This window comes from Carcharodon carcharias, chromosome 3 (assembly GCF_017639515.1).
Source record: "Carcharodon carcharias isolate sCarCar2 chromosome 3, sCarCar2.pri, whole genome shotgun sequence".
Lineage (NCBI taxonomy): Eukaryota > Metazoa > Chordata > Chondrichthyes > Lamniformes > Lamnidae > Carcharodon > Carcharodon carcharias.
Genome location: NC_054469.1, coordinates 226841640 through 226867473, shown reverse-complemented (window position 1 = coordinate 226867473; position 25834 = coordinate 226841640). Strand labels below are relative to the sequence as shown.

Here is a 25834-nt window from a genome sequence, read left to right as displayed (position 1 = left end):
ACATACAAACCTCAATTTGCTTTCAACTGTGTCAAGGTCTATAGAAATATTGAACATCTAGGGTTAGAAGAACTGCTAAGGGAACGATACTTAAGAAATACTGTACCTGAGGTAGTCATCTCTTCAGTTCAATCAGCCTCAACAGTCCTTTAACCTCCAATACCTAAAAGAAAGATGACAACAGATTAAATTCAAACAAAATTAGCATTAAACAATACTAAAATCATCAACTATTCAAATTATCAACAGCACAGTTAGAATTCTTGGAATATACAAGCAGATCAGTGGAGATAAATGCTAAATCACTTTAGGATATTATTCCAAATCATCACCTCTTTCCTTAAGCTTTAACTGAGGAAAAGTTCAGGAAACAGTTAACTATTTTATACACCAACACTGCGTAATGCTCAAATTTACATAAAATTACATTAGCTTTAAATACAATGGAGCCTCATAAGGCTACCAGGTGAGCAAAAATTTCCTTTAATACATTACAAAAGTTGAGAAGAATTGAGCGTGATGGTTGGATTCTTTAAATCTGCCATACACAGCAGCATATATCATACACTGTTAAACATACACCTATATTAAATCCAGCATGAATTTTTAAAAACCTTGACTGCATATGTTCTGTTCTGTGGGCTGGGGGTAGAGAAACAAGTATAATCTCAGTGAACATTTAAAGTTTTGAAACAAATTTAGAATGCAATCAGGTCCTAGGCTCCTACAACAAGGCAACTAAAATACACCACAGACCCAAGAAGGCTTGATGAACTTTCTAGCAAAGTGCTAAACTAGTCATCCAGCACTAATGGATCCCACGTTTACTGATGGCCTATATAAACTGCTATTTGGCCTTCAAACATCTGAAAAAGTGTTGCCCTGGCCTTGCAATAATGTGAAGGATTAATGGATAATATGTCTCTAATTTTGATTAATAGGAATAAGTTATATTAAAATTGTAAATTTAGCATAAAGGTAGCAATATAATTAAGACAGACTGACAAAACCAAAATACATCCATTCCAGCTAACCCTCCAATCCTTTAAGTAAGCCCAAGTGCAGAAGTAGCCACACAGAAAATTATGGACTAAATGGCTCCTGCCCATCTCCATACAGACATTGCTCCCAGTAGGAGTTACAAACCTTCATTTTTTTCTTTCTCCCACTATCCCAACTGTCAAGGTACATGCACTGTGCTGAATGGCAAATATATTAAGTAGATCCTATTGCTGTAGAATCCAGCCCACAATATGTAACAGGTTAGCTTCCACACCTACTAGAAAGTTTTCTCCAATTTAAATGCACCATTAGGATTCACTTTTGGTTGCATTCCCCACTGGCAATATCAAGCTAGTCATGCCAGCAGACTTTCTAAACAAACATGCCAATTAACAGGAGCCAGAGTTTTTCACCTAAGTTCTAAAACATGGTGTGTCTGATTTTAGCTGTCCTGTCATTGTCCAGAAAATAATTCATCTTTTAAGGAAAACTAATTGCAGCTTTAGCTGGCTACTCCATCTGCCAATCTGTGCCATGGCGAAACAAATACATATCAGCATGAGCCAAGTATATAACTGCCATATTACACACTTCCAATCCCAAGGTGGCACTGCAACATTGCAATGTTTCTCTTGTGGTATCACAGGACAAAGAATGATACAGCTGAAAGCAGTCATATATATTTGACTGTTCATTGCTAGGAATGTGTTCAAACTTCTATCACCATGACCTTGACATTTGACTGCTGCCATGATTCTACCATACACATGATAATTAGCTTTGCCTAAACTGGCACTTCATTAACAAATCGTATCCCCTTTACAAAGCACCCTGAGTTAACTGTATTCCCCTCTGCAGATGCTGTCAGACCTGCTGGGTTTTCCCATGTATTTTTATTTTTGATTTTTTACCCTGCTTTACTTCATGACTTAAATCTCGAGGAAGAAATCCTGATGTTCAAGGGCTGTTCAATCACAACCAAAAGTAAAAAGTCCAATGTTTTAATCAAACTTATCTTTATTTAAAAAAAATCATTGAGATAGGGACACCCCAGCATTTATTGCCCATCCCTAATTGCCCCTGAGCAAGCAGTGGTAAACTACAATGGCTTGCCAGGCTATTCCAGAGAGCAGTCACCAATCAACCACATTGCTCTGCATCCAGAGTCACATGTAGACCAGATAAGGACAGATTTCCTGCCTTGAAGGACACTTTTGAACCAGACGGGTTTTTAAATGACAATCTGGTAGTTTCAATTTTATTATTAATGAGACTAGTGTTCTATTCCAGATTTATTAAATAACTGAATTCAAATTCCACCAGCTTCCACGGTGGAATTTGAACCCATTCTTCTGGAATATTAATCTGGGCCTATGAATTACTAGTCAGTAACAATACCACTATTCTTCTCTGCTCATATAGTCAATTCTTAAAAATAAAATTCATGCTTCCTCTTCAACAAGCACTGAGACTGTGCAACTAAGAAACCCCACCAACAGAACAGCTGAAGAAACTTGGCTTCAGCTGTTTCAATGGTTACAACTGCTCTCAGGATGTCTTTATTTACAGTATAATGAATAACTGTTAGGCTCCAGGTTCGAAACAATGCACAGGACGATAAAAAAAAGGTTGATATACTGAGTTAAGAAAAAGATGAAAGCCCAATCTGTTTTAAGAGGTAGCCAGACTGTCACAAATTTTAAAGTGAGTTGGGAGGTGTCCATCTCAGCAAGCTGCAATGAAGGGTTCACAGCTGTGGGTGAGCACCAAGGGCCATGAGTTGGGATTTGGTTGGGGGGGAGGGGAGGGGGAGAGAGAGAGAGAGAGAGAGGGAGGGAGGGGGGGTTGGGACTCAATGATAATAAGTGCATTGTAACAAGGTGCAAATAGCTACCTGCTCTGCCCACTGCACTCAATAGAATTTAAGATGCATCTGTGGCAACAGCAAATGGTCAGCAGTATTTGCCTAATATAGGTGGCACTCTATTGTCTTGCATCATGTGAATGACAGGCACTGTACTTAAATCAAAATTATGAAATTAACACTAATTGGCAACACGGTCATATTTTAATATTCATCAATAGGCATGAGTCATATGCCAAGTTTGCTCTTACACTGCCCCTCCCCAACATTTTTTCTCTTTGCAAACAGTTTACACCATGGGCGACAGCAATCTCCCCACCATCCACCTCTCTCTCCAGGCAACTACTTTTCACATCAGCCTTTACAGCAAAGGGGTTATACACAGAACCACACACCTCATGTACTCTTTTCAGAAAGGTTCACTGGGTAGTAATCCAAAATAGAAACCTGACTGATTTTTCCTTTATCTAGCCCCGACAACAGTAGGGTTAGGCATGCTGCCAGCCGCAATCAGATTACTAAAGAGAGACTAGAAACTATCACGAGTGCCTCACTATTCCCATATAGCTCAGTAAGACAGTATTGTATTTGTCCACCAAGCCACTGGAGAATTCACTGATCTATATTCAATTGTCATTAAACCTAAATCACTCACTAAGGAAGGTGTCAAATGCAGTAACTTGTAATATGCTGGGTCTGCCCATCTCAGCTCAAGGTACCACACATAAGGCTACTTAAGACAAGAGCCCATGGCAGTATACTGGATAGAGGATTGGCTAACTAATAGAAGACAGAGTTGTGATGGGGGGGGGGGGGGGGGGGGGGGGGGGGGGGGGGGGCATTTTCAGGATGGTAACTGGTGCCACAGGGATCAGTGCTGGGGCCTCAATTATTTACAATATATATTAATGATTTAGATGAGGGAAGTGAATGTACTATTGCCAAGTTTGCGGATGACACAAAAATAAGTGGGAAGCTAAGTGGTGAGGGTGACAAGAGTCTACAGAGGGATATAGACAGGTTAAATGAGTGGACAAAAACTTGGCAAATCGAATATAATGTGGGAAAATGTGAGGTAATACACGTTGGCAGGAAAAATAGAGCAGCTGAATATTATATAAATGGAGAAAGATTGCAGAAGGCTGCAGCACAGAAGGATATGGGAGCCCTTGTGCATGAATCACAAAGAGCTAACATACAAGTTCAACAGGTAATAGAGAAGGCAAATGGAATGTTGGTCTTTATTCCAAACAGAATGGAATATAAAAATAGGGAAGACTTGCTAAAACTATAGAAGGCACTAGTTAGACCATAACTAGAATACTGTGAACACTTCTGGTCCCCTTATCTAAGCATTACCTGGCATTGGAGGCAGTCCAGAGAAGTTTCACTAGGTTGATCCCAGGTATGGAGGGATTTTATGAGGAGAGGTTGAGTAGGTTGAGCCTGTACTCATTTTTAGGGCGACCTTATTGAAACATAAGATTCTTAGGGGGCTTGACAGGGTAGATGCTGAGAGGTTTTTTCCCCTTGTGGGAGAGTCTAGGGCCAGAGGGCATAATCTCTGAGTAAGGGGGTGCCCATTTAAAAACAGAGATGAGAAGGAATTTCTTCTCTTGGAGGGTAGTCAATCTGTGGAATTCTTTACTGCAGTGGGCAATAGAGGCTTAGATAGACAGATTTTTAATCAGTAAGGGAATCAAGGGTTATGGAGAAAAGGCAGGAAAGTGGAGTTGGGGGTTATCAACCACGATCTCATTGAATGTTGGAACAGACTCGATGTGCCAAAAGGCCTACTTCTGCCCCTACACCTTATGGTCTTATCTGCTGCTGGAACCTTCATCTATGACCTTGTTAGCTCTAGATTTAACTATTCCAACAACTACTGATCAGCTACCACATTCTAGTTGCCATAAACCCAAAGTCACCCAAAGTACTTCTGTCATTGCACTTATTTGCACCAAGCCCTGTTCAACATTATGTGTGCTCCCAGTCAAACAACACCTCAGATGTACAGTTCAGTTTTCAGTGGCCTCATACCTCATTATTTCTAATCCCCTCCAGCCCTACAACCCTCCAAGACATTTGTGCTCCTCCAACACTGGCCTCAAACATCTTGGATTTTAGTCACTCCTCCACTGGTAGCTGCCCAACCTAAAGCACTGGAAATCCCTTCACCTCGTTCCTACTTTATGATTCTCCATTAACTCTTTGAACAAGCTTTTGGTCACCTGCCCTAATATCTCACTGTATGTGTCAAATTTGTTGTAACAACATTCCTCAAGTGCCTTGGGATGTTTTCCCAAGTTAAAGGCACTGGATAAATGCAAGATGTTGATGTGGGGGTGGGAAATGGGAAGAAAAGTTAGGAAAGGAAGGCAAACTCTGGCACAGGAAATGGGTCCACAACCAAAACATCAACCTATCCATACTTATCTGTAATACGGAAGTATTTCTATACTGCTGTCCATTGCCGACTCCCACAACAGGGAGCCACATAAAGGTGAAACTGCTAGAATGTTTTAGCAGCAGAAAGTCCCATTTTCCCCACTGTGTTATTGTTACCCACATTTCAGTTGATATGATGATTCTCATTACATCACCCAAACCTTTACTGCAAACTCAACTCACTGGTTAAAAGATCATGGCACTCTGGAGCTAGTTCACAGGAGAACCAACTACATACCTAAATGTAACTTCTCAAAAGATGTGTAAGCTCATGTCATGCAAAATTGTAAAGCATGCAGACTCACCCTTCAGTCCTCAAAGTTAGGTAGCACTATCGCACTATTTAATTAATTATATACAAGTCCGTGGATGTTTTCTTTCTTGTGATTTACACCCAGGTTCTATATTCCAGTCCTATAAATTTGTTTAAAAATACTGTTCACCCTCCGAAATATGCTTCCCAAGATGGATGCCTATTTTGTTTTTCTCTATTGCCCCGTTTTTCAGGGCTCAACTGCCTTTTGCTTGGTTTCCAGTATTTGAGTTGGAAAGCAGTTCAGTTGTTAAAGCATTCATTGTACAGTTAGCATTTACACAGTAAGGGCTTTCAATACCAAACTGCTGGCTTCATACCACAGGGCTGGGAAACCAACGAAGAGAAGGCAGACGGCCAAGGGGCTTAGAAGAGAGTAACATTAAAGCCACTACAACGTTTTAGGGTAGGGGCAATGAGGGTGGGTCACTGAAACTGAGGGAGGAGGAAAGGGACAGGCCCAGAAAAGCAAGAACAGCAGCACCATATATTCAGAAATTTACATAGAAACAAAGCAAGCCTGTCAGCCCCTCAAACCTATTTAACCACGGTTGATCTGTATCACCCTCTATCTGCCCACTTCGTTCCATAACTTTTTTATCTGCACATAAAAATCTGTTTCAAAATTTTCCATTACCTAGCCTCAACAACATTTTGGGGAGGGAGTTGCAGATTTCGACTTGCTGTGAAAACAATGCTAAAACGATCCAGCAGTGATGAGTTAAGCATGAGGGTCTCAGTTAGTTTGTGCTACTGAAACCCAGGTTTGCAATGTGGAAGCAGCTTATACTTTACAGCACTGTTGGAACAAAAGCCACAACTGCAGTTAACTTTTCTTTCAGAAACTCTTTTCTAAAAAAACTCTCAAGAATTGCAATGGCAAACAAAAAACCCATTTACACTGGCCCTCCCCTTTTTAATATGAAGGATCACAACTAATAAAGGAACTTAACTATAAAATAAATTAAAACAAGGAAACTTCATAAAGCAAAATGGTGCGACTGGCATCTGTAAGAAACTCCATTCTTTGTGCAGCCACCAGTTAGAGGCCTTAAATTGACACCACACCCTCTTTACAGCCACCTGGGTGCAGGCAAGACTGCAAAGGCAGGCTCAGTCCTGCTGGAAATTGTTTGCATTTTCTGTTTCTATTACATAGTTTCCACCCTCTCATAATTAGCTGTACACATTCAGGAAGTAGTTATAGTTCAAGGCAAGCACACCACCTTCTTCTGTTATTCTGCAGATCAGATGAGCACTTAAACCAAGGGAGGGTAAGGAGTTAAACACCAACAAAAACTCAATAGGAAATGAATGCAAATATTCATTAACCATGGTACTTGATGTCTGACTCTGAGCAGGACAAAGGAACACATTAAATAGTGATTAACAAGAATGTCCTGGAGGTCCATCATTTCACACCACATTTTAACTAATAGACCAGCAGCCTGACACCAGCCTCATACACATCAACCTGGTACTCTTAAAATCTACACATGAAACGAGAATATCCTTAGATTGGAGAGGGAAAAAAAACTTTTCTGGATTTAAAAGTAAGGATGTGAGCCCAGAATGTCTAGCATTTCAAAACTTCACCATTTTTAAGCAACTTGTATATTTTGTTATGCCTATGCAAATGCAGCTGTGTATTTTCATGGCTCTACATTTTGGTAATTTGGCTAAGAGCACTGATATTAGCCATGCAAACACCAAGTTTGCATGCCGATGATCCAAGCTATAGAAGTTCAATGTAAAACCACCTACAGAAGATTCAGATCCTGGGTCTAGTATTAGAGTGGGCTATAATTGGCTTCAGCGTCCACACTGAGAAAAGAAAAACACCACCGCACCCACAAATTACTATTCAGTGACTCCTGCCTGACCATTGTGTGGACACCCTGCAACAAATAGCATCAGGTCAATTGTGGTGCCCTAATACAAAGTAATTTGCCAACATTCTTGGTCAAACCTTAAAGAACAACAACACTTGGACACCATTCGTTTAAACTCAAGTCCTTCTAAATCTATTAAGCTGGTTTACACATTACCCCACAAACAACTAGTGCCTCCAGGAATTGAAGGAAGTTAGAGCTATGGTTCAAAAATCTAAGAACTGGGTAGCATTTTGCCACATTTTAATTTACTGACCACAATGTACATTGATATGGCACCTTTAAAGTAGATAGTATTTCAGGGTACACGGGGAAAATATGGCAGTCAGAAGCTTGGTTAAAGAGATGGGCTTTGCAAAGGCTTTAATGGATTGGGAGGTAGAATCAGAACACTTGGGAAAGGTGTTCAAAGGCTAGGATCAAGGCAACTGAAAGCCTCATCAAAGAGGGCCTGGGAGATAAGGATTGAGGGGACATTGTACATCAGCAAAAATGGGGGGGGGGGGGGGGGTAGAGAGAATGCCTGCAACTTTGGTGTCACATTTGACCCAGAGATGAACTTTCAACCACATATCCATGTCACTGTTAAGACTGCCTATTTCCACCTCTGTAATATTGCCTGTCTTGATCCTGCAACTGAAAAGCTGATCTCTGGAATTTCTTCCCTGAACCACTACACCCTTCTTCCCACGCTTTCCTTCTTTAAGCCTTCCCTTAAAACCTACCTCTTTGACCAAGCTTTTGGCCATCTGACCTAAAATGTCCTTATATGGCTTGGTTCATTTTGTTAATAATGCCTCTAGAGCACCTTGGGGCATTTTATGATGTTAAAGGCACTACATAAATACAAGCTGTTGTGATTGATGGGGCAATGCAGAGTATTAGGTAATTGAGTTCAAGGAGTGGGATTCAGGAAGGGTGACATTGAACATCTAGATATCACCAGGAGATTCATGACTGAAGGGTGTGCCAATGATAGCGAAGCTGGGTAATGCTGTGGTAGTGGTTAGGAATTCACTTCTAGGTTGAACAGTTACCTTGTTCAGAGTAATCAAGATGAAGTATGAAATGAGCGCAAATTTTTAGCAACAAACAAAATGATATTTTCAGCCTTCAGTATCAGAGGATAGCGTTGGAAAGTGTGCCTTGTTGGCAAGGCACATACCAGCCTAAAGAGCTTTGAACAGGAAGTTGCACAAGAGATGACACTCTCACTCCAAGGGCCTTTTGACAAGAGAGGTCTGTTTAAGAGATTGGAGGAACAGCCAGAATAAGGCTGGCTTTTGAGAAAAAAGTTGTGACCATTTTAAAAGAAAAGGGATCATGCAACACTGGAAAACACTGGGGTCAGGAATTGTAGTTGAGATCAGGATTGGGATGAATGAGGAAATCATGGGACCAGATGTTGAGTCTCGTAGGCTTGGGAAATTGATAAAAGCTGCAAACTGAGATGATCAGGTTTAGGATGAAGATGTGGCTTTGAGCTGGCCAAAGGTTTTGGGTGAGAGGAGGGTTAAGGTTGGAAGGATACACCCATGTACATAGTCTCAGTCTTGGTGAGGATACCCGATGCTCTGCAAGTCTGTGGTTCTTAGGCATAAGAATGCTGAAGTTGGGAAAACTCTACCATATTTCACAACTAGGTTAATGGGACAATATATAGTTGTGGTCTGACAGGTTGGGGACAGAGAAAAAGAGGTTGAGTATGAACTGGCAAAAGAGCTGAGGAAACTATTTTCTCAGTGGTAAAAGGCAAGGATAATGGGAACTGTAGGTTCCATCAAAAGGGAAGCTAACATGGCTGAAGTCAGGTGATTAATCACAGGACACAAGCGGCAAGACAAAGAATATCTTACCATGGGGACTTGGAATAATAGCAATGACAAGGAACTGAATAATAGGTGGAAGGAATAGAGTAAGAGATATCCAAAAAGAGTAAAGGGGACTTGAACTGCACTGTCCCACAGCAGCTGGAACTCAGAGCCAACTTTAAATTTACCATTGTTATTCAAAGCTCCATCAAGTACCTCACCTCCAAAAGAAAAATCACTACAGCGCGATGTAATTTCTGCTTTCTGTTTCTACAAAGCACTGACTGAACTCTCCATTTCAACCACAGAACTGATTTAGTTCACCAACACAGGATGCAATACAGACACACAAGGCTTCCTACCACAGACCACAGGAAATAAAATTAGGTGAGGTGTGAAGAGTCTAATAGACTGATGCACAGTGGCAGACTAAAGCTGGGGACATGTATTTTACCTAGCATTAAATGAATAAATTATTGCCCATGTCAAAACCACAAGAAGTGACAGTTAACATTTCAAATCAAGTAGGTAATGACTGAATCAGAAGGAACCATTAAAACGTCCATTATTCTTTAGACTCAAATGCTGTCAAGCATGTAACAGATTTCTTCAGACAGAATAGATGAAAACAGGAATTCTAGCTTCTACATCTCATCAGTAGAATTCCACAGAAAATCTGTATCACCAAAAAGATAATTGTCAGAATTGCAGCAGACAAACAAATTATAGCGGATGTTGGAAATCGGAAATAAAAGCAGAAAAGGCTGGAACTACTCAGCATGTCTGGCAGCATCTATGGAAAAACAGTTAACATTTCAGGTCGATGACCCTTCATCAGAATGGATGAAAGATCGTCGACTTGAAACGTGAAACATCACGTGTTTTTTTTCTCGCCACAGATGCTGCCAGACCTCCAAAGTATTTCCAGCATTTTGTTTTTATTGCAGAAGACAGATTCTAACTTTTTTTTCTCTTTCCAACTAATGCTGGCTTACAATTCCACAGGTGCTTGGAAGTCTGGTACCTTATAAAAGCAACCATTCTTACAAGTCCAGACAGCAAGTTTTGGCAGCCTTTCAACTGTCAGAGAATCACAGCCAAAACCATCCCTCTCCTCTCCCAACATTCATTAATTTGCACCTACGAGCAGTTTCAATCCTTCCAATACCAGAGGTGAAGTGAACGGTGGTGCTCCAAGTGCTACCCCAAGGTCTGCTAACTCAGTATAGACCAGGAATTGAAATGGTGATCTTCCTGTTTAGTATGGCTCAGTATTGCAAGCTCTAAAAGGTAGCATTATTTCAAAGAATCCACACTTGTGAAATTATGATCTACTTAAAAAAGCAGCTGATTAACCTGAATTTATATGCCACTTGAGCACAATGTTTCTATTGCTTGTTGCTTACAACATGCCTCTTGTAGTAAATACGTACGTCCAAAAAGACAATTACTATGCATATTCATCTTGCTTCAGTACACATTAAAACGGACTGGAACATTAAATTAAAGCAATTAGAACACAAAGTTTAACTAAAAGATTTGTTTCAGGGCCTTTCTTTTGAAGATCAAGCAAAGCCACAAAGGATGCTTTCTCATTTGATATTTTACAAACATCTCAAAACATTTATAAAAGATTTCCTTACATTCCCTAGATCCCTTTCCCCAAAACTGCCAGCATTCAATTGGCTTAAGATAGCCATCCATACACAAAAAAGTTTGAAACAAAAATTCTGCAAGATCAAGGATCCAGTTCCTCAGATGAGACTCTTGCTTTTCTGCTTATAATTATATGTTCAGAACTAAATTTCAACATCACTAATCATGCTGGCCTCAATATTACAATAGTTTCTATTAATATAGCACCTTTAACATAGTGACACATCCCAAGGGGCTTCACAGGAGAGTTATAAAACAGAATTTGGCACTGAGTTACTGATTAGGGCAAATGACCAAAAACATGGTTGAAAAGGTAGCTTTTGAGGGGTGCCTTAAGGATGGTAAGGAAGTAACAGAGGTGGAGATGCTTAGGGAAGGAATATCAGAGCTTATGGCCTTGTCAGCTAAAGTCATGGGCCATAATGGTGGAACGATTAAAACTGGTGATGCTCAACAGGCCAAAATTTAAGCAGCACAGGGGAGGTAGTGTTGATGCTATAGTAATATTTGAAAGCAATGATATTTAAAATGAAGGCGTTGCTTAACCAGGAGCCAATCTATGTCAGCAAGCACGGGTGGAATGGCTGAATGGAACTTTGAGTTCGGACACAGGCAGAGTTTAGAATTACCTCAAGTTTTATGAAGGGTAGAACTTGAGGCCAGCAGAGTTCCACTGCAACAGTCAAGTCTACATGTAACATACATAACTTTGGGTTTCAGTACATGAGCTGAACCACTGATGGAATTGGCAATGTTACAGATGAAAACAGGAGGTCATAGCGACAACATGGATGCGTGGTCTGAAGCTCTTATAGCGGTTACGTATAAGACCAAGGTTGCAAACTGTCTGGTTCAGCCTCAATTGCCAGGCAGAACTGAAGGGCCATGAGGACTCGAAACGTCAACTCTTTTCTTCTCTGCCGATGCTGCCAGACCTGCTGAGTTTTTCCAGGTAATTCTGTTTTTGTTTTGGATTTCCAGCATCCGCAGTTTTTTGTTTTTATATCTTTATGTAGAAATTGATGCTGTGTTTTCAGATGATTTCACCAAGGGCAGCATGTCAATGAGAAATTACAATTACTTCATCACAGGAACACAGGTTACACAGCTATTATTCCAACACCTCTATTGAAAACACCAGCCCTCATCCTTTGTATCTCTGGGATATTTCACTCCACTTTTTTAAAACATGGTCAGGTTTGGATTATCTAATCAATGAAACTAAATATCTGGTTTCACTTTAAGCAGTTATGGACTCTGCTACTCAAAATCACTCCACACCCCTATGAGTCAATCTTCCCAAGACCAACGTAGATATAATTTCAACATCACGTCACTCTCTCAACAAATGTTAGTCAGCCATTCAAAATCACTGTCCATTTAGCAGACCTCAGTTATAGCTGCACTAGAGTAGTTGTATATTCAAATTAGATTAAAAAGATGAAAAGCTTAGTTTCTAAAATAAACTCCCAGCTAAAATTATGCCTTACTGAATATGTAAAACATTGTTCTAGTACTTCGAACTTCACTAAGAGAAAACAAAATCACCGCAGTACAGAGTTAACTTTGCCAAGTATTTGCTGCAAATACTCTTTCTGCAGTGAATCAAAAGTGCTCTGAAAGTTGGTAATTCACCCCATAGGCTTACACAAAAGGAAACGGCACATGAGAACTGCAAACATAATAGTCTCAGGCCCAGATTAGTCATCTTCCTCAGGAAAGGAGGGAGAAGACAGGAGCTCCCAGGTTACACGTCCACTCAATTTCCTGAAAGAGTCAGACAGTCAGTACCAGCAGGACTATACATCAGTACCAGTCAGAATAGAGCATTAATACAATTCATAATATCCCCTTCACATGACACTGCTGCCAAGATGAGAAAACCAACAAACATAAATTCAGGGTATTACCAGATGCAAACACTGTTCTACAACAGTGGAAGCACATTACCCAATGACAGGTTTTTCTACACATCAGCTCGCTTCATGGACACATCTCCGGAATCTTGCTACCAGAGTCAAAATGCTACTGTAGCAATAAATGAAAATCCAGACTAATGCAGACTGTACTTCTTCCAAGATTCTTTGCTGGTTAGGCAAATATTCCAAAACCATGTTAAAAAGTGCTGTGCAGTCCACGAATTTAGCCAATCAGGTTACAGAAAACCAATTATCCTAGTGTAATTAATCTGAATCACATTACTATGCTAGCAGTTCAGTCATGCCAAAGCAAGCCCAACTTGGGCCCCAGTGACCCAAAGATGAACTCAGATGAAAAAAAGTACCAGCTTAATTTCATTTTAGGTCATTTACTTGAGAATCTTGTAAAACCTTTCATTCTAAAGGACTTTAAACAAATACATTAATGCAAAACCCACAAAAACTGTCTTTTACAAATAGGTCTGGCAGAAGTCAATGTACTTAATCTTAGCAAATGCAGCTGGACACTAACATGCATTTTAGATTTCTGTCAGTATGACTATGAAAGTAAAATTAATGATCATTATTGCATTTAGGGAATAGGTTAAGGCTTGCAAAATTAATCTCAGCTAACTTCTGCAGTTGTGATAAAAACATCAATTGTCATAAAAATTAATGTGGCAATTGTGGAATGGAAATGTTGGGTTACAAAAAGCTCTGTTGTTCAAAGCAGTGTTTTTTACAGCCTACCTAAGTAGATTACCTACCTGTTTTTCCCCAGGTAGTCGATGGTGCAGGAACAGGTGAGGGGGAAATAAAAAAAATTGAGGTTGTTGGTCAAGCAGCAAAATGGCTTGTCACATGCACGTGTAAATCCGGGAGGGATGGGGCATGGGTAGAGAGGGATGGGGGTTACGGTGCTATCTTTCTCAGTTGAATAATCAGGCAAGAATTCCAGGTCAGGTAGGTGGAATGGAGGAGGGGCTGAATGTGACAAAGCAGATAGGAGAGCAATTCTTAAGTGGGAGTTTTAAAAAAATCAAGCAATTAAAAGTAAATTGTATCATCCTTATCTATAAGCAATTTGCAGAAGTCTTTACACAGTTTCCAAATGTGTAACAGGAATGACTCACTTATTTCAGGTGCAAGAATTTGCTAACAATGCCACAAAGAGCTCCTGACTAATTCTACTCTCAGGATGCAACACCTTCTGGCTAGTAACATGTCTTGAAAGAATGGCTAAATTAAGTATTCAGAATACACACAATCTTGCTTCTAAAAAATCTAAATGCTCATGTAGGCTCTATCATTTAACTTGCAAGGCCACAGCACAATGCTGAGTTGGTACTGTTCAGTCCATGTTATGCTTGACAAAACACTCGTTTCAAACCTGTACCTGAAGTAGGAAAAGCTTAATGATGCCAAACAATGAGACAGAGATCTGCATAAACCTCAACTTCAGATCAGATTTTCTAAAATTGACAACTAATACTTTAACAACGCAAAGAATAAACACCCACTAAGACGGGAGTCACGTTAACAAGCTCTTTATTGCCTGAGCTAGGGATAAGGGATAGAAAGACCACAAAAAAAATCAAAGTTAAAACAAAGCACTAAGGGGAAAATAAATCTACAAGGATTTACTAAGCCATACAGATAAATCTGGATCATGGTGCAGGCTCGTGAACTAAATAACTTTCCCTTCCAAGTTCCCACTCATTTCCTTTCTTTCCCTTCCTCTAAATTAATTAGTTACTATTACTCAGCCGTAAGAATCAGTAGACACCTGAATTCGGTTCTGCTGAAGGGTAATGAGAACTCGAAACGTCAACTGTGCTCTTCTCCGCCGATGCTGCCAGACCTGCTGAGTTTTTCCAGGTATTTCTGTTTTTGTCCTGAATTCTAGTTACTCTATGCATTCCGGATTCTTAAATCAGGTCTTGCTATACCAGTCCAGAATGCCATTTTGACTTTCTTCTTTAAAAAGCTACTTTCTTCAACGCAAGACATCAGTCTTCACAAGGTTTCAACAATTTGAAAGCATCTTACTTCCAAATAATTTCCTACCCCTCCTGAAGATATTTATTTGCTCATACTGGACATGATACTTTGAACACACTAGCCTCCCAGCAACTTGCCATTCTCTCTTTATATATCGACCCAGAGAGCTTACAGGTTGTAAAACTTATAGGAGTGATCCTGTCCTCACTCCGTAAAACTATGCAAAATTCTAGCAGTAGTATGAGCAGCAAAGTCCAGTTGATTTTTCTGATGGCCTGGGAGCGAGCTGCTGGTTGATGTCACCTAACTCAGCACAGACCAGGAATCAAAGCTGGACTTTACTGCATGCAGTTCTCGTTGAAACATATTAAACAAAATTCAGACAGGGATGAACAGACTGGGTGCAGGGATGATCTCTCCCCTGGCTGGGGTTCTCAGGGTACTGGGTAGACCATTTAGGACTGAGACGAGGAGAAACTTCTTCACTCAGGGAATGGTGAACCGATGGAATTCTCTTACCACAGAAGGCTGTTTTTTTTTGGTGGGGGGGGGCGCACGGCAGTGGGGCGGGCGGTATGGGGAGAGCGCAGGAGTACAGCATTGAGATAATGGATCAGCCATGATCATGTTGAATGGCGGAGCAGGCTTGAAGGGCCGAATGACCTACTCCTCCTCCTATTTTCTATGTGTTATGTTTCCAAGTTCCACAATATGCACAATCCTCAATTAAGCCATCAGCATAGCAGATCCAAAATAACTGCCACATTAAACACATACAAAAACATGAGTACCATTTCTAATCTCCTCCAGATCTACCCACTCCCTCAAGATTTTCTGCACTCCTCCAATTCTGGGCTCTTGCATATCCCCAATTTTAATTGCTTTAAAAAAAAACATTGGTCGTCACGCTTTCAGCTGTGTTCCCCAAGTTCTAGAGTTCCCTACCACCCCACCATACTGCCTTTGCTCACTTTAAACCTGCCATTGATCCAAGTTTTTGTTCAGCTGTCCCAACATCACATTGTTTACAGCCTTGGGGCCATATCTGATCCAGATATGAGCATCCAACCACACATCTGCACCATTACTAAGACCACCTCTGTAACATCACCTAACTCTGCCCCACTTCAACTCATTCAGCTTTGTTCCTGTTATCCCAAGACTTGACTATTCCAATGCACTCTTGGCCACTTTCCACATTCTACCCAAAACTCTGCTGTTCATGATCTCACACAAGTCCCATTCACCCATGACCCTTGTATTCACTGAGCTACATTAGCTCCTAGTTAAGCAATGTCTTGATTTTAAAATTCTCACCCTTGTTTTCAAGCACTGCCTGGCCTGATTCCCTGCCATTTCTAAACACCCCCGCCCTACTAGCAAGTGCTTGAGCTGCCAAGGCCCTAAACCGGAATTCCTTCCCTATAACCACTCCTCCTCTCTACCCCACTTCCTTTCTTTAAGGTGCTCTTAAAACTGACTTATGGCTATATTTATTATTACACTATCTGCTCGTGTGACTTGGCATCAAATTTTGCCTGTGTTCAGCTTTACATTAATATGCTATTAAACACAAGCAGTTGTGTGGCTGTATCTGACTACGCTCCTGTAAGTCCCTTGGAATATTTTATTATGCAAAAAGTGTTATTGCAAGTAATTGTCACAAAAAATACTGTAGCTACCTACAATCTACTGCTGAGACAGATAAAAAAAAATTACTCCAGTCTGTTACATTAGACTTTAATTGTAGTTTTCATGCCATAGCTGGGATAACTGGATGATCCAACGATCTTTTAACTCTGAGATCTGGGTTTGATTACTGGGCCTGAATTATATTTTCTCTTCCTCTACTTTACTCCTCCTTGAGCAGTATCAATGGCCAGAATGGAGAATCTGGGCCCAAACACAAACACTCAAATGTACCATTTACTGCAATTCAGGTACAGCCACAGCTAGCAGGAAATAGAGAAGTTGTAACCAATAGGAAAGCTTTTCTGAAGGCAGAGGTACCTTTACAGAGATAAAAACAAAAAAACTGCAGATGCTGGAAATCCAAAACAAAAACAGAATTACCTGGAAAAACTCAGCAGGTCTGGCAGCATCGGCGGAGAAGAAAAGAGTTGACGTTTCGAGTCCTCATGGCCCTTCGACAGAACTTGAGTTCGAGTCCAGGAAAGAGCTGAAATATAAGCTGGTTTAAGGTGTGTGTGTGGGGGGCGGAGAGATAGAGAGGTGGAGGGGGGGGTGTGGTTGTAGGGACAAACAAGCAGTGATAGAAGCAGATCATCAAAAGATGTTATTGTCGTTGACATCTTTTGATGATCTGCTTCTATCACTGCTTGTTTGTCCCTACAACCACACCCCCCCCCTCCACCACTCTGTCTCTCTATCTCTCCGCCCCCCACACACACACCTTAAACCAGCTTATATTTCAGCTCTTTCCTGGACTCGAACTCAAGTTCTGTCGAAGGGTCATGAGGACTCGAAACGTCAACTCTTTTCTTCTCCGCCGATGCTGCCAGACCTGCTGAGTTTTTCCAGGTAATTCTGTTTTTGTGTTAGAGGTACCTTTACTGTTCATCTTCCAGGTTAGACCTGATCTGGAAATGCTCAACAATAGTGCATTCCAAAAGCAAAAACATGCTGCAATTCCAGTAGTGACATCCCTGATCTCAAGTATGCTGTTTAAAAAAAAACAAAAAAGTCTACTTACTGCTTCAGTTGACCTTTAGCACAGAAAGCCAAACATGTTCTAACATGGTAGGCGATAGTTATTAAAAATTAGCATTGGAACCAGTCACCACCCAGAAATTAGTCTGCCCACAAAATACATCATGCTAGATGAACTAGAAATTGATTCCCAAGAAACTTTGCAATATGGTTTTGTAGGTTCTGATGAACTGATTTTAACCTTAGTCAGCTCCTTCAGGAGTGCTGAAAATGTCCACAAAAAAAGGGAACCAAAACATATCAGGCATAGTTAAGCAGCCAAATTATACAGAGGGATGGGTACCTATCATGGTTGCTATCATATTTAGGGAGATATTTACAGCTTTACTGGAAAAAAAATCTCAATCATTATCTTTGTGTCAAGAGTTAACGCTGACTAGACAAACTTTTATAAGGCAAGGTAAATGCTTCCTCTCCATCTCTAGCTCACCTCTTCTCCTGCCCCCTTCCTTCCTGAAATCACAGAAAGATGCCAACAGGCCAATGCTTCTGCACAAGAAACATTATGACATATCATCAACAACTGGTTCCAGAGTGACAGTGCCATAGAGCAGAAATGTCCAACCTCCTGCTCATGAAGCCATATAAGTACTGTGGCTACAAGAGCAGGTCAGAGGTTAGGAATCGTGCGATGAGTAACTCACCTCCTGTCTCCTCAAAGCCTATCCACCATCTCCAAGGCACAAGTCAGGAATGTGATGGAATACTCCCCACTTGCCTGGATGAGTGCAGCTCCTACAACACTGAAGAAATTGGACACCGTCCAAGACAAAGCAGTCTGCTTGATTGGCACCACATCCACAAACATTCACTCCCTCCACCACCAACGCACAGTAGCAGCAGTGTGTGCCATCTACAAGATGCACTGCAGGAATTCACCAAGGCTCCTTCGACAGTACCTTCCAAACCCAGGACCACTATCACCTAGAAGGACAAGGGCAGCAGATAAATGGGAACACCACCACTTGGAAGTTCCCCTCCAAGTCACTCAACATCCTGGCTTGGAAATATATCGCCGTTCCTTCACTGTCGCTGGGTCAAAATCCTGGAACTTCCTCCCCAACAGCACTGTGGGCGTACCTACACCACATGGACCGCAGCAGTTCAAGGCAGCTCACCACCACCTTCTCAAGGGCAACTAGGGATGGGCAATAAATGCTGGCCCAGCCAGGGAAGCCCAAATCCCGTGAATGAATAATATTTTTTAAATGGCCTTCATTTTCCAGACAATGCAGTTCTATTTGAACAAACGTTTACTTTCTAGTTGTCCTGGCTGAATTTTGAAGTTCTGAACATTTGCAAAGAGCTATTTTCACTTCACTGTGTTTAAATTCTAAAATCAGAACTAAACCATTAACATTGGCAGCAAATTAATGGAAATTTAAAATTAAACTCTGCTGCCCTTGATGTTGCACACCTATGGAACCAACAAAAGCTTCAACACCCATTAGAGCAGATCCCCTGCCCGCAATGGTGCAGGAGAAAATTCTTACAAGCACAGGTAGAGTTACCATTTTAATACATTTATCTGACATTTAACAAAGTGCCAGCCCAGGCACAATGGGCCAAATGGCATCTTTCTGTGCTGAATCATTGGTGTACTCAATTTAATAACTCTCATCTGTTTAGAACATCCCAAATGCACTTCCACTAATTACTTTTGAGCTTCTGGGCATTTAGAGTTAACAGTCATTTTTTTTTGTTGAACACAACATGTAACTTTGCAATGACTGTCAACCAGCCATGCCTCCCTCAGCAACACCTCAAGTCAGCCAGCAGCCAACCAAGAACCAACATCCTGCTTTAACACTACTGAATTTTCAGTCTTTAGAGCACCTTCAAGCTATTCATTCCGGGTTCCCCTCAGCTCCAATAAAAGTAATTAAAATGTACTACAAAAATAAAAGGGTTTGGTATCCGACTATTTGTACCATTTTCCAAAGCTTGTTGTCGTTACTCCTTCACACATATGGAATTCATTTAACAAACTTCAAAGAACCAGCAGTCTCCACACACCTCACCCTAACCACTACAGCTGCATTCTTTCCAATATACCATACTGATTGCATTTGTAGGACCACAACTTTAAAAGACAATCTTTTGCTGGTGTTGGCACGAGTGTAAAAATTCTTCGAAATAAAGTAGGCATTGTACAGAGACCAACTTTGGAGCCTTTTATACATTGCAAAGCAGGGAACCATTATTAAAATGAACTAAAAGGCAACCATGGTTGAATTTGAAATCTATTTAAAAACTCCACTGTAAGGCAGCCTGGTTACAAAATGCAGCACACTAGAGCCCAATTCCATATTATTTTTAATAAAATGCAGGAAAATCAAACTAGCAAGCACAGGGCCACTGTACCTGCATTCCATAATTTTACTATGCCGCCACCTTTCCAGTTGCTTAACTGGAAGAAAAAGTGTAGCAGGATTTGAATCAATCCTGGATTCTTGCCGTTTCAACATAACATCAGGGGACAGAAATGGGACCACTGCAAGGGTCAGAAAGTTAAGTTTACATCACAAAGTCCATGTCCTGTGAACTGCTGCTCCACGTACAAGCAAAATATTCAACCATCCTGTTCACAACACACAAGGCTCCTGAAAACTAATCCAATTGGACTCAATTCATTCAAGTAATTAATTCTGACAGATATATACACATCATAAACACCTCTTTTATACATAGCAGATAAAGAACTGTAAATGGCTAGAAATGCTGGTTCAGCTTCCAACAGGGAAATGGGTTAATATTTTAGGTATGTTTGCTTAGAATGATGGTCCTGTTCTGCCAAAGGCAAAGTTACACTTTTTCTCAGACGCTCAAAGACTGGCTGTATATCTGAAAGTAATTCAGCTTTTCATTGGATGGATTATGCCAATTCTCGACCCAATAACCCTGACTCACGTCAAAATATTCCACACAGCTACCATAGTTCACATATTTTAGATTGCTGGCACAGACGAACAAGCTTCCTTCCTATTACAAAGGGGAACCAGAATGGGTTATATAAAATAAGTAACATGCAACTACTCTAAACCACTGAAGATGGAATCCTGCTTAAAACACTCTCAGAACCATCCGACAAATGTTGGTCATTTATGCTGGCACAGCTAAGGTCAAATTCAAATACTTCATATTTTTCAACAAATACATTGTCTCACTTAAAAAAAAAATGACTGGTTGCAAAACATTTGGAGCTCCACGAATAAATTTGAAAGGTGCTATACAAATAGCAAAAAAAAGTGCAAATAAGCAACATGTGTGCAGAGAAATGTTTTAAGTTGGGGGCAAGAGTGAGGAACATATAGACCCAAAGCTGAAGCATCAAAACTTGTCTGTTCTTTCCACAAATGCTTACTAATGTGATGATTCCCAACATTTCTGTTTGCTATTTTTAACATTTTTTTTGCTTATACCACATAAACACAGTTACTTTGTACTTTATGTAGGCAAACATGGCATTCAGTTGACACGCAACAAGACTCCACAAGCAGTAATTATATGAATGCTTGTTGAGGGAACATTGCCTTGGGATCTACCAATCGACTCAACCATAGGAACAGGCAAATTGGCATAGTTTTAACAGTTCTTCCAAAAAAATACGTAGCCTCCCTAATTGCATCACTGAAGTCTCAGTCTAGATTACATACTTTCCAATTATATTCTGAAGAATACCAGTAAGGTGGACAAAAGCCTTTTGTCTGCATAAACGTTACATTAATTCCCATCTTCAAATCCAGTTAAAATCTTTCCCTTCCAGCATTTAAACAGGGAACTGGTTACTTGGACAGATTACTAAAGTGGTTTGCTTCATTCTGGCTAAATAAATCCACACAGAAGACAGGTTTATCAGGCACCAGACTAGGATCTTAAGTTTACAATAAAGTAAAAATGCGCTATTTGCATCAAAAATCTCAATGCCCAGCTACATTCAGGAATTGAATGGTAGATACAAACCTGTGCAAGACTTTTTAACTCCCTTCCACCCCTAACCGCCCTTCCCCAAAGCTATTTGTTACTGCTGGCTGAAACTTCGCAAAAGGTGACTCAATTTTACAAAACCAGACACAGTTAATCACTAACTGAATTCCAGTAAACCAACATTTGGATTAACAGAGCTCCTATAAGCTTTGCAGTTCAGCACAAACCAACAAAACACAAACTCTGCTACAAAGCAAGCAGTACGGCCAGTGAAGAACACAATCAGGAACACTACTCAATTTTTTTCAACCGTTCACTTATTTAGAACGGAAATATTTTTCTTACACATAGTAGATATGCCATAACAAATGCTAACATCCTGGTGGAAAATGCATTACATGACGTCTCATTGATCAAGAAGATTCAATTTTCCACTCAAGAATAGCTAATGTTAAATGGAGTAAACTACCGTCAGCACCATCGACTAGGAAGCAAAAAAAATGACAGTCTAGGACCCCCTACTTGCTTTTCAATAAACATATGCACAGGGAGGGTCAAGCTGAACAGCCAAATCCTTCTCTGCTCTCCTTTTTCTTTAGTATTAGACAGTCACCCAGTATAGTACTGTACTGATTGGTGGCCAGCAGCCATCGAACTGCGGTCCAATTGGAGCCACAGTGTTCAAGAAAGGAGAGATAAGGGGATAATTATCAGAATACAAATGCTAACTTAACATCTTTAAATTCCTTTATCTTTCCAAATATCTACACTTGTTAGTACAGATACAGACAGAACAGCCATAATAAAATTCAACTTTCAAAACTGTACAAAACACAAGAATAAAATTTGCACACCATTATCTCTTTTGGTTAAACTCATGAAAAGAACACTGATTATTCAAAACATACAACTCACTTTCAATAGATGTCGCAATTTTCATGATACTACAGCTGAAGTCAACTGTTTTCGGATGGTGTAAATGCCTATCTATTTTATGTATTTTTAACTGAAAGCTCCATTTCATTCATAAAAATCCAAGACAAGCAAACAAAACATGGTTTTAAATTACAAGCAATGGAAGTCATCATACATCAAAGTGCAACTTGGATTAGTGATCGAAGGGCTGCCCTTACATTGCCAGATTCTACCATCCAGTTTCTCAGCTTCTCACATTGGTTAGTAAGTGTAACAGAAAAAATCCAAAGGGTTTCAAACATTACAGGTCAATGATTCAAGAATCGCAATTACTGAAGGTGACCCATTGTGGCAACAAAACCTGGTTAGGCCAATATACCTTAACACACATCCAAAATAAAGATATTCTTTGAATTAATAATGAGGCAAGAGTACAAACAAATCAGTCACTGGTATGTAAATTTCATCTAACTAATTCCTCAGATGCCCCAAAACATAACAGTACACATTAAAAATCCATAAAATAAATTCTGTGACATTATAAATAGCCTGGTACTACATAAAAGAAATCAGCTATTAATAAGTTACAACAGAAGTAGCATACAAAAGTCTAAAATACATTAAACCTGTAAAGAAAACCTAGTGTGGAAACTCGAACAGAACAAACAGCTTTTATGTTGAGCCAATTGCTTAAAGTGAACTCTATACAAAACTATATATTTAAAATACAAACTTTAAATCATGACTACTGACCTTGTGACTAAAGGCAAATTTCATTTTTATTATGGGATGCTGGAACTTAATTTCAGGGCTGAATTCTGAGATTGCATCCATTTTCTAGGAAATTTGAACACTAAATACAGCAAGCATACTAACAGTACTGCGCTAAAAGATTTTTGTCACTGTCACACAATAAACAACATTTGGTCCAAGCCATTCCACATTTTAATTTTAAATTAAATGTATAACCAAATTCAAGCAAAATTGTCTAGTATTGAATATCATACTTTCCCTTCCGTTCAACTGCAAAGCAATAAAGTGCCTAAATTTCCCTTTTAAACTTTATCAAGTCATAAGGCTCACGCTTCCATATGCCCCATCTTTCCTAATTTCTATTTACAACTGTAACTAATGCCTCTTAAATAAACAAACTTAGGAACCATACAAACTTATGTCCTGAGTTTTGTAAATTCGTAAGCATTGATACTAAGACCCAGGATTTAAACAAACATGAACACTGACTCTTCTATCACATTTAAATCAATTGCCACAATCACAGACAATTTAAGGAAGGCACCAGCTATTAATATTAATCATAAAACAACCCATAATTGTTGCAGTCATGGTCAAATTAAACTTCTATTTATTACCAGCAAAACCACCCTCTTGAACATAAAACCTGAGGTGACAGAAGAAAGCCTACGTATCACAAGAAAGCTCAAAGAAACACTACACAACAAAATAGATACTTTAAAAGTTGTTCTTGCTTATGTACATGTATTGCAGTTTGAGCCCCAGTCAAAGCAGGTTCATGTTTTGAAGCTGCATTTGCATCAGCTTATTTGCTCCAACCCCCTTGAGGTAAATAACCTCTTAACTCACCCTCTGCTTAAAAACTATATATCAGTATAACATAAATCGCTCTATACGTCTAAAGCTCAAACCATTTCTTCTTTCAGTGAAAATCTCTTAAAATGCAAATCCCTGACTGCTCGATGACCTGCTACTCATTTGATTGTTAATGAACAAGACCCCAAGTTTTGTCCCATTTCATCAATTTTCTCCAACTAAGGCCCACAAGACTCTAGGAATAATTTAATTTCTCAACTTTCCCCCAGCATGCATCCACTCACATCGTGCATTTGGATATTGGGAAGCTCCCAACCCCAGAGCCAGAAATCAAACCACTATCATCAGACCTGTAATAAACCTGCTGCACAATCTCACCCAGAACAGGTATACACCCCCACCTACCCACACCACAACAGCATCAAAAAGCTAGTCCGTACATACACTGACCCCTCTCCCGCCCAGCCTGGGTTAACATCTAGTCAAACCCCATCCCTCAAAGCATAAATAAACAGCTCTCTCCCCTCCTCAGGGTAAGCACTCTCCCTTTCCCACCTACCAGGGTAAATACCCTCTCTAGGCAAATACTCTGCCCCCTTCTCTCCACCAAGGGGGGGGGGGGGGGGGGGAGGTACAAATGCTCTGCCCACCTAACCCCACCCAGGGGCAAATGTTTTGTACCCCCCCCTCCCCCACTGGGGCCAAATTTAACTGCTTGCCCCCCCACACACCCCCCTAGCAGGGGTCAAGTACTCTCTCCCCCCTCCTCCCCCACAACCCCCCCCCCCCCCCCCAACCCGGGGGTAGATGCTTCCCCCGGGTGGGGTAAAACTCGCTTCCCTTCTCTCTCCTCCCCCCCCCCCCCCCCCCCCCCCACACCTTGGGGTGGAGGGGGGGGGGGGGGGGTAGGGGTAAACATTCTTCCTCCCCCACCCCCCCCCCTCCTCCTCTCTTCTCTCCCCCCCACACGCCCCCCCCCCAGGTGCCACGTTGCTTGGGGAGTTAATCGACTTTTTTTTGATGCTTAATCCTGCGGGCGGGCGGGCGGGAGAGAGGGGGAGGCGGGCGGGATCTGGACGGACCCCCCCCCCCCGCGGGGAGCCTAACCACCAGGGAATGTGGTGGTTGGGGGGGGGAGAGAGTCGCTGGTGAGGGAGGCCGGCCGGCCGGCTGGCTGGCTGCCTTCACTCACTCCCGCCGCCGCGGCCGCCGCTGCCGCTGCTGAAGGACGTGGGGGGGGGGGGGGGGGGGGGCTCCCAAACTCGGCGGCGGCCGCGGCCGCGGCTCCGGCTCCGGCTTCGGCTCGGTTTCGAGGGGAGGGGAGGGGACGGGCAAAAACTCGGACTTACTTTTTTTTTTGTGTTTTTAAAAAAAAATAAGGATGGTTGTTTTTTTTTTTTACCTTCTCCCCTCGGTCCGGTCTGACAGCGGCTCCCTCCCTCCCTCTGTGCTCCGTGTGTATATATATGTGTGTCTGTGTCTCTCTCTCTCTCTCTCTCTCTTTCCCACCTCCGCCGCCGCCAGCCACTCCGACCAAAATGGCGACCGGCCCCAGCTCCGCCTTTTAAAGAGGCGGCGGCGGCGGCGGCGCGTGAGGAAGTGGAGTGGAGGGGAGGGGAGGGGGGGGGGGGGGTGGTGGTGGTGGTGGTGGTGGGAGTGCCCCTCCGCCAGCGGCAAATAGTGCGGCGCTCTCCAAACCAACACCTGGCAGGAGGAAAGAAGGGGAGAGGGAAAGGGAAAGGGAAAGGGAGAGAGAGAGAGAGAGGGGGGTGGTGGGATAACAATAA

The 25834-nt window shown here is 41.3% G+C and overlaps 1 protein-coding gene across 1 annotated transcript in view; it reads right to left on the bottom strand.

Moving 5' to 3' along the window:
- ctnnb1 (catenin (cadherin-associated protein), beta 1) overlaps window positions 1-25600 on the bottom strand; it is a 36572-nt gene extending 10972 nt beyond the window's left edge. The window contains exons 1-2 of the mRNA XM_041183828.1: window positions 25450-25600; window positions 107-163 (exon numbers count right to left, since the gene is read on the bottom strand). Of these exons, the coding sequence (XP_041039762.1) occupies window positions 107-119 (13 nt within the window). The 5' untranslated portion in view covers window positions 120-163; window positions 25450-25600. The remainder of the gene's footprint in view (window positions 1-106; window positions 164-25449) is intronic.
- Between the last annotated feature and the right edge of the window lie 234 nt (window positions 25601-25834).